This window comes from Ostrea edulis, chromosome 9 (genome assembly GCF_947568905.1).
Source record: "Ostrea edulis chromosome 9, xbOstEdul1.1, whole genome shotgun sequence".
Classification (NCBI taxonomy): domain Eukaryota; kingdom Metazoa; phylum Mollusca; class Bivalvia; order Ostreida; family Ostreidae; genus Ostrea; species Ostrea edulis.
In genome coordinates, this window is record NC_079172.1 from 67,668,743 (window position 1) to 67,687,422 (window position 18,680).

The 18,680-nt window shown below is 34.4% G+C and overlaps 1 protein-coding gene across 1 annotated transcript; it reads right to left on the reverse strand.

The window, feature by feature from the left end:
- Positions 1–1,797: 1,797 nt before the first annotated feature.
- LOC125658627 (zinc finger protein 667-like) lies at positions 1,798–6,251 on the reverse strand. Its single transcript, XM_048889937.2, has 2 exons — positions 6,076–6,251; positions 1,798–2,980 (listed from the first exon to the last, which is right to left on the reverse strand). Exons 1-2 carry the CDS (start codon positions 6,117–6,119, stop codon positions 2,122–2,124), a joined length of 903 nt encoding a protein of 300 aa, XP_048745894.2. The 5' UTR covers positions 6,120–6,251; the 3' UTR covers positions 1,798–2,121.
- Positions 6,252–18,680: the final 12,429 nt, after the last annotated feature.

Consider the following 18,680-nt stretch of genomic DNA (forward strand, 5'->3'; position numbering starts at 1 on the left):
TTCGCGAAGCTTAGCAGAACGAATTTATATACCGTACACTGCTTCGAGGATTGTGGAGTCTCACTATTGTAGATGTGATCTCTATCTGTGAATTCTCACTATTGTAGATGTGATATCTATATCTGTGAATTCTCACTATTGTAGATGTGATATCTATATCTGTGAATTCTCACTATTGTAGATGTGATATCTATATCTGTGAATTCTCACTATTGTAGATGTGATATCTATATCTGTGAATTCTCACTATTGTAGATGTGATATCTATCTGTGAATTCTCACTATTGTAGATGTGATATCTATATCTGTGAATTCTCACTATTGTAGATGTGATATCTATATCTGTGAGTTCTCACTATTGTAGATGTGATATCTATCTGTGAGTTCTCACTATTGTAGATGTGATATCTATCTGTGAATTCTCACTATTGTAGATGTGATATCTATCTGTGAATTCTCACTATTGTAGATGTGATATCTATCTGTGAGTTCTCACTATTGTAGATGTGATATCTATCTGTGAATTCTCACTATTGTAGATGTGATCTCTATCTGTGAATTCTCACTATTGTAGATGTGATCTCTATCTGTGAATTCTCACTATTGTAGATGTGATATCTATCTGTGAGTTCTCACTATTGTAAATGTGATATCTATCTGTGAGTTCTCACTATTGTAGATGTGATATCTATATCTGTGAATTCTCACTATTGTAGATGTGATATCTATCTGTGAATTCTCACTATTGTAGATTTAACATCTAACTGTTGCTTTTTGATATTTGTTTTACGTCCTTTCGAGAATTGAGACGTCACCAACTGTAGATAGAGTGCCACAAATTTAGACCGGTACTGTAGCAGTGAGCGTTTTTTATCGTGCCTACGCCCGTCATGAAACAGGACCTAGGTCTTAAGGTCTCATTCGAAAGACTCACAATTTTGTAGAGCATTTAGCAACGGAGTAGTCACTACTTATTGTGTACGTCTCGGGTTTGACGAGGCCATGGCACGAGCGGGGTTGAATCCCACGAAACCTTTCCTACGATGTCGAGTTCCCTAACCACTGAATCACCACAGTAAATACTTTTGAATTTGTTTCTATCACAGATGTAACTTCTCGCGAGATGTGCGCGACAGCCAGAAATACCTTTTGTTGGATAAAGCTGCTTTATCTACTGTTTGATATTAACCATGATATCTATTTGGGAGTATTTATATCCATAAGTAATGCACGCAAGTAAAATAAACGTAATTATATGATTATAAAAAGCGTAAATTTTCCATTTGTTAGTTGTCTGATGTAAAGTATTGTGGTAGCTAGTTTAGTTAATTGGTGAATAAAATCAATCACCACAGTCAGTGTAAGACTATCAGATTTGAACATGACATTTGCGTCGAGTAGAGTACTGAAACGATTTTCCGTAATCGGAGTCTTGCCAGTGAAGTATCGGTTTCGTTTTATGTTTAGTTTGTTATTTCGTATGTAGGAAGAAGAAAGGAAGGCATTCTGTTTACAGATATTTCTGTTTTCAATGCATATCCATCGCCAACTGGTGAAATAGTTTGGTCAGCCCATCTTCATGATGGTAGACCCCAATGTGGCTGAAGTAGCGTGATTCGATGGGATAAAGGTAACACGAGGAGAGAAGAAGCATTTCTCTACAACCACAAACATGATGCTTCACCATCTTTTAACTCCTACACAAATAGTTCTGTTGATGGACCATCCCTGATCTCGCGTGCTCTACGTCGACTGACGAACAGGTGATACAATTGTATATAGAAAGAATATTGTACAAGAATTTTATTTTTTTATTTCTATAATGTGTAAATCTTTGAATAGAAATATATTTAAGCTGGGTTTGACCCACGTCAATGAATCGTATTACAAGAATAGTTTGCCATCGTCATTGTACAAACAAACAGTTGTATATATTTTATGATACTTGTAAAACACAGAACACAGATGAGAAAATATAATAGACCTATGGAGTATATCAGCAGACTGAAATGGGGGAAACATATTGTATATGAAAATTTATGATGCATATAGTTTATAAATATTCAAAATGAGTTTCTAATCAGTTCTGTATATTTCTCTACTTATTGAAGCCTTTGTGCATCAGTCTGAGCTGACGTCAATTTCTTCATCTGATGTTTCAGCAGACGATAGGTCTGCAACAAATGACTGTCCCATAGCTACATGCAAATCTCTCTCGTCTGCAGACGACCTACTTTCACTGTCCAAACCAGTTTGTCGCGCGTGCACTTTCCTGTGTCTTTCCAAATTACTTTTGTGACTAGTAGCATAATCGCATAAATGACACCGGAAATCCTTTTTGCCATTATGAACCGACAGGTGTCGCTTTAATAACGCTTTTCTACAAAATCGCCTCCCGCAATATAAACATACGTAACCATGAGAATGAAAAATCATAGAGTGTTCACGTAAAGATGCTTTGGTTCCGAATACTATTCCACAACACTCCAGTAGCTTGGAGGATTGCTGGTGCATGGTCAGCAAATGTCTTTTCAGGTTGTTTCGTCTATCCGTGGTGTATCTGCACTGGGGACACGGGAACAGCTTTCTCCCGGCTATGATTGTGTTTTGTAAATCTACGAGACTGGTTGAACGTGAAGGATAATGCTGGAGGGGTTCCGCAGGAAATGGATGACTAGAATGTAACGAATCACTATCTGCCAATGCCGTTGCTGCTGCGTTTGTTGTAGCGAGTGAAAGCGAGGCTTGAAAAAATTTCCATTGCTCTTTATAATAGTTGAGGATATCAGCGGTGTTATGGCTGAAGTAGTCAGAAAACACAGAGGGTGGGGCGGGCTTTGGTCTGGGGTCTGGCTTGAATGCTGAGTTCCGTCCACATTCTGATTTCCAGGGTTGGAATAATTTGGTGTCTTTACTACTGTCTCTCGCACCAGTGTCTGTTTTCAGGACATGTGGAATAAAGTTGTAGGTCGGAATTGGCCTGAAAGGAATAATACAGACTCCATACAGAATGCTATTGATTGATATAAAACAAAATTATCACATCCTCAAGTCTCATGGAAATTTTCCATGTGCCAAAGCTACTTGAAACAAAAATGTATGTTAAAGAAGCAGAGTATCATACTGATCTCATCTTAACGTCAATTTTTCGTTCAATTAGAAACCAAGGTTAAAATTCCTAGTCCTACAGACACGGTGGGGAAAGTACAAAGGGATGCACGACTAGTACAGTCGGTACTAACACTGCAGTGGGTTCTAAGATTTGGACTAGTACAGTCGGTACTAACACTGCAGTTGGTTCTAAGATTTGGTATTTTAAATTCAGAATTCTTTTTGAAAAAATTCTTATATTTGATTTCTTTTTTTTTCAAATGACATACAAAATAAATAATTTTATTTCGTCAAAATTATTTTTAATGAAATTAAACGGAAAGCAGAATACAGATGTGTTCACAGTGCACGCTCTGTGACGTAAAGAACGCTAACTGCTGCTAAAGAAGAAAGAGACTTCCTTTTATTAAACTAAATACGTATAAAAAATCATCAAGACCAGTCAATATCACTATATATAAAACAGAGTCAGAGCTGTACTAAAAACGTCATGTAAACGTCACAAAACGTAATAACGACGTGTAGACACAAAGCAGTTTATCCTCAGCGAAAAGAGAAATATATTTATAGAGGATGTAAATCATCGATAAATACCCAATAAACACAATAACAGAGATCGATATACACAGTGAAGTGAAGTTTTATAACGCGACGATGTCAGATTTTCGAGTGTTCATTATTTTCTCAAATTTTAGTGAAAATGAAGCATAATCGATAAAAAGCACTCAAAACGAGATGCTATAAAATTAGTCTTCCAAGCTGGTTGGTATTTTATGACAAAACCCATATAAACATCACATTTTCCGCCCCATTACAGATCATAATTCTCAAGGGTAATGATGAAATAATACGAGTCTCGGTTACGGAGTCTGGACAAGGAATATTTCTCTAGCTGGACCCCCTAAAAACCCTAAAAAGACAGATGGATCTGATTGACTTTTTTCTAATGGCCGTTGATGATGTTCGGCAATTTGTCGCGATCAGTGTTCATTGTACCGTGAAATAAACAAGCCAATTTATACCAAGATATATATTGATGGATGTTCGTCCATTTTGTCATATTCGTATTATCAATTAGGAATTACATGTTGAATATCCCTGATGAAAAATGATATTGTATAATACTTGAATATGCATGTTTATGGACGTAACAATTCCGAGATAGTTATCGGTTTCAGTTTTAGCAATGGGATCTTATTTACTTTTTAAATAGGCAAGAACACACTTTTCGCAGGGAATGATAGTTATTCATGGTCAATGTTTACCATCTTCTCCAAGTAAAAAAGAATTCTTTTGTGTCTTCATCTTCATTTAGAAGCATTTTTCCCTAACTTATTTTTTTCCTGAAATAATTAAAATGATGTATGATATTGAACTTTAACAAGTGACGGTTACCGTTTTAGTCCGAATGTTAGATGTCATGAATATCTGCTCCGCATTCAACTGTTTACATTGTAAAAGTAAAAACCAACACCAAAGGAATCGCAGATAAACGCCCGAAAAAAACCTTGGAAATTTTGGACATATTTTTAATTTAAACAAACAAAAGACAAGAAAGAGAGAGAGAGAGAGAGAGAGAGAGAGAGAGAGAGAGAGAGAGAATAGTGAAAATGAGAAAACACAAGAAATTATCATTTAAAAGAGAAGATGTTTTAGAAGTAAATTTACAAAGTTCAGTGTATGCGCAGTCTCACACAAGAGTATGTATCAATGAACGTCTAATCCGTAATTTTAAAAAGGCATTTATCAATGTATTTAAATTGACGAGGTAAGAATTTAATAATACAAAAAAAGCATCTGTAAAAAGATTGAATTTTATAACCCAGGATATGTCCATCCTTTTTCTGAAAGATAAGAAGAATGAGAGAGGGCTATGTAAGTTTACAGAACTCATCATTATGTGCTTTTGAATGATTTTCTAAACAAACCGAGGACCATGCTTAATGGAGTCTGACTGTGTGATTGACCGGTACACGTAAGGCGCTAACCATATCAGTCAACTTTATTCATAAAGAAAGATTGAAAACAACTGATATGAATTACCAAAAAATTATCAAACGATCATTAAAGATATTTTAAAAGTCGTGTTTTATCTTTTCTGTTCATTCCATTTTCAATGAAAAACATCCCCTATGAATTACCTTAAAGCAACTTTAATGATAGTTTTTATAAGTTGGCGTTTCAATCTAATAGCAATGCAATGCCAACAATTTTCTTCGTAAAATTCATTTGAAATCTAGCAATATAAACTTCACGAAGAAGCATCAAATGCAGACAATAAAATTTGTAAATAAGATTTGAATCATTATCTTAATTTTAAAAAAACAACAACAATGTTTCTTTTTTCTTTTCTTTTCTTTTTTCTTTACTTTTCTTGTTTTGAGAACTGTAGAAAGTTGATAATAAATATTTCTCATACTGTTTTTTCCAGATTTCAATCTTTACATACACTCTGTCAGCGAAGTAAATACAAGCTTATGAAATATTTTATTTTGCGGTATGAAATATTATCCTCTCTACAATTACATATTTTGTTAAGCGGTAACGGAGTGAATAAACCGTGCAAAAAGTAACATCTTTATCATTGTATTTTGTCATTATATGTAATATCCGGATTTCACCCATTTAAAGAAAATTAACAAATCATATTTGTAGCACTGTGCATAGTACAATTCAAGTTAATGTCAAAGCAAATATAAGAAAATGAGAAAAGAATGTATCTAAATAAACACTCGTAAAAATTTATTGAATTATCATGAATTCACCGGTGTCTGTTTGTCTTTAATGTTCAAATAACCCAAAGCGTATTACCATTTAAAAAAGAACATAGTTTGATTAAGCTGAAAAGTTTTATGGTATTATACTAAACTACCTTTAGTATCATTTCTGAAAACCCAGAAACCTATTAATGCATGCAGCGACAGTGGTTTATAGCGATGTACCTTACATCTTAAAAGTTCTTACCTCAGAGGGGGTATATTCCGAACACCCGGGACACCGTTTTCCATGGCGACAGTCTGTACATGCAAAATAAAAATATTTTGTCTTTGATCTAATTCTTATTATCTAATATCATCCACTTATGTATAATCTCTGCCTATCGTCAACTTTTGCGTTACGGGACACTAAAATTGGACATAAAACTATTTTGAAACCAGCATCCAATCAGACGTGGTTTTGTAATTTATGCTGATGAGACAAGTTCCGGTTGACCGATTCTTAAGTGAAATGGGCGTCCTCTTTAGGGTTACGAATTTCACGTCTCGGTGGGTCCATGACCAAACAACATCTTTTTTCTAAAGTTTAATCCACTCGTCCGGGATTTGAGGGAAATTATTAATCTGATTTATAATAATTACAGAGAAAGATCTTGGGATAACACGGATTTCTTCCAGTGCAAACGGGAGGGGGCGCTGTTCAGGGAACTCTTTGTACAAAGTCTCCGTCAATTTTAATGACTCAGTTTAAACGTAAGGGGGAAAAAACCAAATGGTACTTTAATTGCCGTTTTGCAAGTTTTAAAATACAATGTGCAAATGAATACTGAAAAATAAAATGCTTTATTATGTCTGTATGTAAATTGAACATCTACTAGGATCAATATTGTGGCTCATTGGTTTTTTTTAATGTGTTTTCTTTTATTAGTTTTCAATAGATTTACTATTCTACTCTGGTTATTTGAAACATTTTATCTTTAATGTATTACACAGCTAGTTATTCCACAAAATTCAAAGTATTGTCATTTTAATGAATAAAGTGCAAATACTACATAAGATGAAACACATTTCTTTATTGGTTCGTATTTGAAAATCTAAGACACCAAAAATATTCAACGGTGTCATAACAAAGCCTGCATCATTTATTCTTAACCTCAGGTGAATGTGTGATAGTAACGAAAATATCGACATCGTCTGTTTACAGAATGGAATAAATCTATCTCACCTATCTCGTCAAATTGAAATAAAAATCACACAAGATATCAAATCTGCAACACCAAATATCAGAACGGAATATTTTATCATCTTTGTGCACATGTTTTCTACTGTATTATATAATTTGAATGAAATAAGCAAATATTCTCATTTTATTAATTCGAAGTGTCATAAATCAGTATAGACAAATGTATCTTCTTTGAACACTAGGCATAAATTCGTGTTATAGTGTTTTATATATATATATATATATATATATATATATATATATATATATATATATATCACATGGCTAGTATGTTTGAGACACCCAATGAAGACATAGTTTATCGTCTTTGGTACTCTAAAAGACATTTTTGTAACACTTCATTGACATTTCTTTAATCATCCATTCTCACACTGTCGACAGTTTATGAATGCTCTATATTTCTTTCTGTATCGTGTGTTGTGTCTGTACGCTTTGTGTTGCCTCTCTGATACATTCTATTTAATATTGTCTAATCATCGTTTATTACATATAATTATGTATAGACTCCATGACGTTTTAAGAATGAATCCCATCGAGGAAGCAGCTGCAAAGTATCAGAAAACGCTTTCTGAAGAAAAAAAATACAACTCTTAAAAATTATGATTTTGGAGCAATCGAATGTGAAAAAATGCACTTTCTATAATTACAGAAGGAATTTTGAAAATGCGGGTAGTTTTTAAGTTTATTTCAAAAGTCTTCCTGTTTGAAATTTGAGGTATTCGATGTATGATATCTAGAGTTAAATAGATTTTAAATCGATGACATAGCACGAATTCACATTGTCCATCATGGCTTAAATCTTTCAATTTCATACAAGCTAAATTATTTTCAGAGTTATCCACTCTTACAAAAATTGAAAAGTGAATTTAGATAATCGATAGACAGTTCTTTTACATACTTATATACCTATGATTTTTATGGGGAAAAACAGTTTACTTTTTTTTGCAAAACACAAATTTCAATGTTGAATTGATAGGCCATTATTTTCAAAGAATATGACAATTTTTCTTAAAATGATCTTGGTTATAATCATTTTCTATGTTTCTGTGAGCTACTGTAGTTTTCCATGATACCTCTTTCTACAAAAACCTTATGGAGTACACGCATTTGCACAAGTACTATTAAGCTTAATTAATCAATATTATACTCCAAAGTTTTACACACATTTATTCCCGAATAGCGAGACATTCTAAATCAGATAGAGAATTCCATACCGAGTAGTACAGCAGGTGCTTGCTGTTGTATTGTATCCACCAAGACAGGGGTGTTGTAATTTTACTAATATAAGCATATCCTTCTTGTATACATCTAATCATTATAATTTCTTTCTAAAAGCAAATAATTCAACACTTGCATGTCGGCTTCTAAACTTTTAAGTTCGTACATGTATTACGATATTTTATAAACCGACAGTGGTCATTCTGAAAATAAGAAAATACATGAATGCGAGGAATATTCACACATATCATACATCTCCTTGATATGGATTTTCTGTTGTTTACGGATCGGTTTGACAATCCTCTACGTAGAATCTTAAACTATATTTATGACCGTACTGAAAAAATATTACAAATAATGATTTTCTTTTATTATTTTTCTTCATGTCAAATATTATTTTTGTTTTGTTTTAATTTGTAGAGTCAATAGAGATTACTTTTAAACAGCTCTTCAAATTTCCTTGTCATTATGATCACAAAATAAATTTGAAAACTGAGAGAGCAGCTGGAAAAAGTCCCGGGATTCTATAAAAAGTCCGTACATGGACTACAACACAAACCATCACGGCACAGTTGCTAGTGATTAAATTTGTCAAGATTTCGTAGTTTATGACTTCAATTTAAAATTTATGAATCAAATATCCGGGATGATGTATGAAGAAAGCGCAATCTACGACCCCACTATATGTGTCATCGAGATGTTTTTATGATTATCAAGTATTTTTTGACATTTTTCATTTATTTCTTATATCACATATTCAATTTCAACCCAAACGCCATAAAAAGTATATAAAATTGTAATAAAGAGGAGCGGAATTGAATTTCTTTAAAAAGTTTACGGTTCAAATCTACCCCGCTCTATCGCCAGGATTGTACCAAACAATGGCCAAATTAAGGATCTTCATCTCCGTTGACACTTTGATGGCATCAGACTAAGTTTCACCTCGCTCCAAAGTTCGCATCCAGCGCATAAAACTGGAATTTACCTTTCAGTTTTATTGAAATGAGGGACTTAAAATCAAACCTCGAGAATGTCTTGGGCATCAAATCTGACCCTAGTGAAACGGGTATCTCCTCAACTAGAGAGGGTGTATTGTGGTGTGTCATAGAGCTACTCTTCCCTTACCATTACGCAATAACGTCACGCTTTCTCGTTAGTTTTACTAAAGCTGTTAAGAAACAATAACCCACTAAATGTTGAATTTTTTTTAGCTGCGGTTGCGCAGGTGCTATATGTACATGTATAATGATATTTAGTATGCAGAGCTCCATTTTACTTATTTCAATTTCCCCCATTTAAAACAGTTTCTTTTACTCAGTACTATCAACATTGATTTGAATTTGGATTACGTTCTGTACAATACTTCTACAGTACAAGGATGCGTGTCAGGAAAAGCGGCTGTGACTTACTAAAAGCTACCGTGAATTAAACAATGGCGAGGAAGGAAGAAAGGAGACTAGTCTTATTGGTTTGTGAAATCTGAAATGCACTTAGTTACAAGCTATATAGCATTCTCTCTTGGGTTCAAGCCCTGTTCGTACATGTACCATGAACATGTCAAATATAATACGTTTAATACGTAGTGATTGCTCCTTAAACGAGAGTCGCGGGTCTTTCGGATGACGTTAAGGAGGTACTCTACATCGTCATAATGGCTGACTTCCTTTTAAAACAGGAATGAAAATATGAATATCAGCAATATTTGTCTATCCATTTCAAATATCATTGCCTAGCTGAGAAGCTCAGTAGGTTAGCACGTCCATTACTGAGCTTCTCAGTGGGTTCGAGTCCAGCAGTTTTTTGGTTTTTTTAAATTCACATTACTTTCTACTAAAGCTTCATTTTTTGACTAAATAAAGTAAATTTGAAAGTTTTCAATTTCAAAATATTATTGCACATATCTTTCACTTTTCGTCCACATCAATTTTTGTGATGTAGCATTCCTCCTTAAAAACGGAGGTCCCGTGTCGCGGAAGGCGTGAGCACGATTAAAGAACCCTCGTTGCTACGGCCTGGAGCGTCAGGCAGCATGGTCGTAAATTTGAAACACTTCACCTACAGCTGGTGACGTCTTAATATGAGTGAAAAATTCTCGAAGAGACATAAAACAAATAACAAACAAATAAAATTATAAAATTCACCATACACTGTATATTCACCAGTACCTTTCTAGGAGTGCCTGTAATTCTTACGTAATTATCTGATGGGTGTGTCCACCAACAAGCTGAGACAGCAGTAGAATAGTCATAACTGCGTCATCGTAATGGTCCGGGTGTCCATATGACGTCATCTTATTATCAAGTGTGACGGTGAGTTGATTCGGGTTGATATCTCTCAAATCTTGAAGAGGCCATGGCACGAGCGGGGCTCGAAACTCACGACCTCCCGTTTACGAAGCGAACGCTCTACCACTCAGCAACCGCGACCAGTCGGAACTTGTCACTTAATTGTATTCAATATACATTTCAAATGTATTTCAATTATTGTGGAAAATTATGAAAATTTACAGTTGTCTTGTTTGCTCATCAACAAGATGAATTGATGAGAATTGAATAGATCTATACAAAATTTATTCAAAGAGTAGGCGTGGATTCACAAGCTCGTAATTAAATTCTAAAATACATCCTTTGGTGGATTCAGGATTTAAAGGAGTGGAATATATGCGATAAAGTCACAGAGTTTCAGGACGATCTTGTTTATTTTACCAGTACACAAACTGCTAACAGTCATTGTCCGAGCTCTCTCATTAAATAAATGGGCAGCATGGATCAACAGGTTAAATTAGATCCGCACAACTTTCCCCTTAAAGCCTGCCTGCCATGATTTTTCTAACTATACATTTTTTTCCCTCTTGGTGCAAATTAAAATTTATTTTTGAATTTACATGAAAATATGTTTTTTCGAAGATTTTATTCATAGATTTAAAATCTATAAACAAATAACATTTTCAATTTTCATAAATATTTTTTTTTTCTATAAAATTAGAACGTTTATATCTGAATCATTTAAGCATGTTTTATTAGATATTCATATCATCCACCCAATCACAGCAAAAAAATTTCATATAAAATAATTGAGTGCTTGTATCACTCTTTCGATGGTGGACTCATACTTCATATAAAAGGTGTTTTAACGAGCCATTAAATAAAATTTTTAGTGTAATGAGCTACCTTAACAAAAGTAAAAGAAACAAAATATTAGATAAACGATGTCACATATATTTGATAGTGGAATGTGTTTCCAGTTAAATCTTTGCAGTAATTTGATAAGATAAAAAAACATAATTTCAAAAACCCAATTACACAGAACATGGAATAACGGTGACAAAATGAGCAGACATCAGTTCCTTGAAAGGAATATCATAAGATCAGGTCATCTCCAAAAATTACTATCTTAAATTTCATTTAAACAATAAATTTCGTTTTTGAACAAAAGCGATCGATTAATGGGTATTTCAGAAGCGTGACATGACCGCTTCCTTACATGATAAATCTACAAATGGTCACATTGGTTTCCCGACACTGTACCCGCAGCACGAGGCCGCGAGACGGCGCTTTCACGGATCGGTCCCGCGCCGTGTTCCGTACCTTTCAGAGCGTGATTGGTTTTGAAGATTAGCGTGCATATCGAGAAGTGAATCAGAGACGGTTCCAGGATTTCAGCCTCACACGAGGCACTTAATATTTATACCGATAATTCATAACCGATTCCGTCCCCACCAGTCCTCTTTATCGCACGAATGAATCTATAATTGCGCTATATCGATACAATTACAAGGAGATTGGAGGAAATTATGTTGGGGGGTGACTTTTGTTCAATCTCCTGATCGACGTCTTGTGTTTTCAGTAACATGTCGATCTCTTTCAACGTCAAACTTCCAATCATGATCAAACCAAGAGATGTAAACGCTCGACCTTGTCGTGTTTTTATCTTTACAGAGCGAACGGATTCTCCTCGGGCCATTTTTCTCCCTTTTACGGATGGCGGTGCTGCTCCGGCCTACGAGAATGATACTCTCTTTACTTCAAACGGTGATCAATGTCAGCTTGCTCGTGTCGGTAGGCAATGGGAGATGCATAAACTGTTATATACTTGCATAAAGGTATCGATAAACCGTGGAGCTCTCTTGCATTTGTGCCGTGTTTCGTCTTCAAACGGCTTGTAATTGCTGTTACACCCGGCAGCTCGTTGTTATAAAATAAAATTACGTTTGATTGGTGGCTTCCCTCAGAGTACGCCCGGAACGGAACGGAGCAAAACCGGAAGTCAAGATCTACAGAGTTTCCGGGTTGTTACATTTTACGTGCAATCATCACTAGTTAAAATCTGGAGGGGAAATTAAAATCGACAGCCTACGTGTGCGGAGACGGTAAAGTGCGAGCTGCCGAACATTTGATGTTTGTCCTCGTATCTGTGAATTATCATATCTTTGAATTTCAAAAAAAAAAAAAAAAAAAAAAAAATATCTTTGAATTTCGTCACACCTCCAGAATTACCAATCATGGGTTATGAAGTTTCGATTCACGCTTTCTGTTTGATTCCAAACTATTTAGTTTATATATGGCGTACATTCAAAAACAGGAGAGCAATAAAATATTACTTTATTGAAAATTTCACCCTGTGTAAATTTTGCATTTCATTACACCAAAGATCAGTTTTCACGGAAGAATAGGATATTCAATAATTTACACGCATCCTAAAAGCATATAAAGCACGTGAATCGGGGCATGTAGCTTTTATCGACAACATTGTAACGTACGGCATCATGATACATTGTAGATTATTATTGATAACTCTGTTATACACATCTACTTGTCTGCTTGAAACTGCTCCCAGTCAGACCATATAACTGTCACACTCACGTAATTAGGAGAGAAAAACAAACAGTTCTTCTGAACAAGACAACGGTACTGAAGTTTGCAGTCTATTGTAAACATGCAGATTTTATCATTATACCTTTACTAATATTTTCTCTATGTAAAAGTAATACGATAAAACGGTCTGTTTCCCTGAAAATACACTATTCTTCCCTATCTGAGGACTACACCCTGCAAAATCCGTACTACTCTCTGGGACTACTTCCTCATTAATATTCATTGCTATTCTTAACCAATCAAAATGCTCAGTGGGTGGATCATTCTAAGAATCCGGAGATCTGTGACGTAAATGTTATTAGAAGACGTCATAATATATCAACTGTAATGATGATGGAAGGAAGTTTTGATCAAGCTCTACAATTGATTATTTGATCTACAATAAATCAAGTTCTAACATTAAAACAGCCATCAAGACGGTATAAAAAACAAACAAACAAAACTTCGAACTCATGTGAGGTCGGAAGTGTGAAGGATTTGGCCAATGTCAAAATGGTGCCTGATAAAGAATCTTTTTCCCATTGCTTCGGCAAACTATCATAAAACAGTTGAAGTATGGATAATTCGGAAAATAGCAAATTTATGATCCCCCAAATCATAAAAGCTATTTCTCTAATATTGAATGGACCTCTTTGGTTTCGGGGGACCGGTATACTAGTATGAATACGTTTTCAGCAGTGTAAAATTTTATTACGGACATAAAGTCGACAGTGTAAAACGCTACTTTAAAACGGAAGAAAAAACCCCGCAAAACACTAAAGAAACATGCACGAAAGTGCGTAGTACAATAAGTCTGATAAAACATGAAATTACAGAGTAAAACACTTATCAATGTCAATAGTAGTATAGTAGTGTAAAACACTAATAAAATCGTCTCCATGGTAGTGTAAAACACTAATAAAATAGTCTCCATAGTAGTGTAAAACAAAACATTAATAAATCATGTCAACAATGCATCTCACTAATACACACTCAAAGTTAACAGAGTGAAACATAAACATATCTCTACACAACAGCATAAAACACTTCATACTAATCAAAGATATCATTTATCATGCAAACTACTGATAAAGAATATCAATAGCCGCACAAAACACTAATGAAAAACTTGCCATCGGGCGTGTAAAACACTAATAAAATAAATCAGTAGCCAAACAAAACACTGATAAAAGTATAGATGACAATATCAGTGTTAGTCACTTGCAAAACAAAACAGTGATAAAGCATGTCAATAGGAAGGGACAACACGTTGACAATGTGTCAGTAACATTCTGGAGTAAAATCCGTATTCTATGAAGCCCTACAGAAATATGTACACTAATCTAGTAACTACATATATCTAAACAATAAAATGTTTTCTTTGTTGTTTCATCGGGTGATGAAGGTAGGTAGCATTGCAGAACAAATGCAAACGCACCCGATAAAACAACAAAGAAAGGCATTTTAATGTTTATATTTATATGCATTATCAAAATTATAAACTAGAATTAAGATATAAAATATCATCTGGTTGACCCATTTGATACGTTAAATGGAACAGTCAATGCACCCTTTGACCTTGATGACACTCCATATTTTAAAACACATTTAAAGTAGTTTTAGGCATGAAAAGAATTATTTTTGCTGAAAATATAAAAAAGTTTAGAAACATGCGATGTATCCTTTAAGTGTGTGAAAAAGAATTGACAGTTGTTTGTTTGTGTCCTTTCTAGAATTTTATTCTCATAGTGAAACATCACCAACTGCAGGTGAAATACCACGACTTAAGACGCTCGGGGTCGTAGCAGAGGAGGTTCTTTATTGTGCCAGGGCTTGCCACGATATGGGACCTCGGTCTTTAAAGTCTCAATCTTAAACACCTACAACTTACACTTCAAAATGTCGATTGGTGAAGCAGCAATCACTGCTTATTTTTACGTCTAAGGTCGTACGCCCCCAAAGACACGAACGGTGCTCGAACCAGCAACCTCCCGGTCACGAAGCGAACGGTTTAACCACTGAGCTACCGTCACCGGTCATCACTGTTGTCGAACATCTTGTGTTTCGAATACAAAACATTCTAACTAGTGAGATAATTAATTATGATATAACCATTAGTCATTACATCGGGAACAATTGAATGGACAAATATCTATAATCCATACTGTTATTGCCACTAGAGTTACTGATCATCATAAGATACAAACGGCTTTCGGTATTTCAAGTACTTTGATTATCTTGTTCACGGGGATAGGAAAATCCTGAATGTGTTTCATGTTCGTTCATTGCAAATGTCCGGCGTCGTGTTCTTTAAGGTAATTTCGATTGAATACATGGATCTGAAATATCAGCATGAAAACTCGAAAGATAAACTTAAAAACGGTATTAATATTGACATTACATTAGTAGAATATATATTATGTGACAACTTGTATTGAAAGAATAATGCTTTTGGAGCAAAGCTGTGGTATTAGAAATAAAGAATACCATTTAAAGCATATTATTCCCAAATCGTCAGAGAAAAGTCCATGCTGCATATTAGAATTCTGTTCAGCATAGAGTGTATGTACATTTCTATATGTGTTATGTCTTTATGAATTTACTGGTCTGAAGTAAACACAATCACAATATGACACATGTACAAAGCGAGACAACTCGTCCGAATCGTCGGCAATTTAATTAATACTCAATGAATGCTGAACTTCGATTTTATAACATGTGTAAATGTCTAGTATTATGAAAAATAGAAGGTAATTATGTAGGTTCGTATGATTATTTGATCCTATGCAATGTATGTGAAAAGAAAAAGACAAAATCAGCATAAGAAAAGAGATATCTCCATGCTTTCACTGAAAGTTCCGTGAACCGAATTGGCGCCACCATTTTGTTGAATTATCAGTATCTCCAGCTATCTTCGTTTTATTTTGTTCATATTAAATTGTTTGATTATCATTGTAACAGTTTTTATTGATTATCATTGTAACAGATTTTATTGATTATCATTGTAACAGTTTTTATTGATTATCATTGTAACAGTTTTTATTGATTATCATGGTAACAGTTTTTATCGATTATCATTATTAACAGTTTTTATCGATTATCATTGTACAGTTTTTATTGATTATCATGGTAACAGTTTTTATTGATTATCATTGTACAGTTTTTATTGATTATCATGGTAACAGTTTGGTAACAGTTTTTATTGATTATCATGGTAATAGTTTTTATTGATTATCATGGTAACAGTTTTTATTGATTATCATGGTAACAGTTTTTAGCAAAGAGGTGAAGAGAACGAGCATTGATCAATCTCATAACTCCTGGATATACCAGAGGTGGGATCAGGTGCCTAGGAGGAGTAGCATCCCCTGTAGATCGGTGGCACCCGCCATGAGTCCTATATCTTGATCAGGTAAACTGCGTAACCCGTTGTCTAGATCATTGTTTAAATAACGGCCTAACAATTGGTATGGAACATGTCAGACGGCATTTGATCAAATGACTGGTTGTATTGGCAAACTAGATCGTTATAACGATCATATAATTTGCAAAAAGCTGGATCTAAACGAAACTGTTGAAAACCCTGTAACGTCAAATTGTTTGTCAGTAGCCAGCCTCCATGTAAATACTGATCATACACCGAATAAGTTTTTGTGATTCGAATCAGTTGAGAGACATAAACACCATATGCGGGTGATAATGGAATATGGCTACATAAATATGGAAAGTTGAGGATAGAAAAGCTAAAGTTATCCCGTTTGTCATAAAGTTGAGTTGTTCATTTGCCGTAAACATTTATCTTCAATGAAATATCTTAGTACAAAGAACAGATGTGGAGGACTCTGTGGTGTCTTTTATTTGGAGTTCACTGGGATTATCGAATCGACATACATCTATAAAAAAGATTATTGTTAATGGATAAAATGTTGTCGATATATCTAAATGTCGAGATGATGGTCACAGCAAGAAAGTTTTTCATGTCATGTAGAAGCTTTTGAATAAATCCTGCTTCTTAAGAATATTATAACAGGTCAGCTAACAAATGAATTCATGAGAATGAGGAACCCCAGCATCTTTTAATATCATTATCAGAGTTTTTGTGTGTAGAAACAGAATGGTGTTTAACAAAGTAGTTTTTGAACTACCGATTTCTAGATATATTTCCCTTTTCCATTTTTGTTGAAGATGCAACTGCCTATGATGTCAGAAAGTCTAGTCTTTAATTTATCGTGAGGAATAATCGGGTACAGCATTGAAAAGTCATATGTTTGATGTTGTAGATTTGAGAAACATTTTGTTATTTCAGATTTACCAAACTCTCTCTAAGTAAAGGATAATGTCCGAAAACTGTCCATTCTGTTAGAGAAAGAACTATTCGAGGCTCCAAGTGCCGATAATAGTATTTCCCTCACAGAATGGACAGTTTAAAGACTTTATCTTACTTTTAAACATTTTCTTTATTGTTAACTCAATAGACGGTCCCAGGTGATGGTTATTATGTAATGCACTTGATTGTCTCGAGACTGATATTTCAATACACAACAACATTAGGGTAAAGAAACAGGTGTATTGTACCAGGTAAATTCAGATTTAAATGATCTATAACTCATCTACTTCCCATGTAAACGTTGATGAGTGTGGGTGTCCTCATTGGATAGAGAAATATAATTCTAACTCAATCAAAATACAGAGATCCCGAGGAGGTGTCGATGCAGCTATAGATGACATTTTAAGCCATATACTAGATATGGAAAAACAAAATAGCCGGCGCGGGCACAGTCAAAATTTGAAAATAATCTGGATTTGTTCTCAGATGTTTCGGAGGATGAATTAGTGGAAGATAGGCGAGGTGTTGAGAATGCAGAGATGACAAGTGTATGAAAAAGATTAAAACTTTTGGTTCCTGTCCTAAAATGATTCCGCTTGTAGTGCATCTAGTGAGATTAACATTTTATCAGGAAATATGTCTTTCTCATGAAAGGTGAAGATAACAAACAGTGATCAATCTCACAACTCCTATATGCAATACAAAACAGAGTTGGGCAAACACGGACCCCTGGATATACCATTTAAATTTTGACCCCAAAAGAGGATATGCCGTTAGATATATTTTAAAACATTTATTAAAGGGATCTACCATTTTCAGCATTCATATAAATTGTGTGAAAAGGATGAAACGTAATGTTTACTGTTAAAGAAAACGTCTTGATTTGCAAGTTGAGAAATATTATAAAAAAGGATATTAAGTGTCATTTCACACTGGAGTTATGATCTCCAGAGATGATAAATTGTTGAGAACTTCATCAGGAAATGGTTGATATTTATGTGTAAATGTGTATGAAAGATTCGCCTTTCTTCATTACTGTTGAATTCCAAAAACGTTTTGTGTGTTTTATGGATTTCTCTTGCTTTCAAGATTTAAAACCTGTACATTGAGATAATGCAACAGTACATTAAGTTGAAAAAACAAAACTGTCAAAAACAGCGTGCCAAAAAAGTGGAATCAAATTCGTCTAAGGATAAGAGCTATGCATGAGG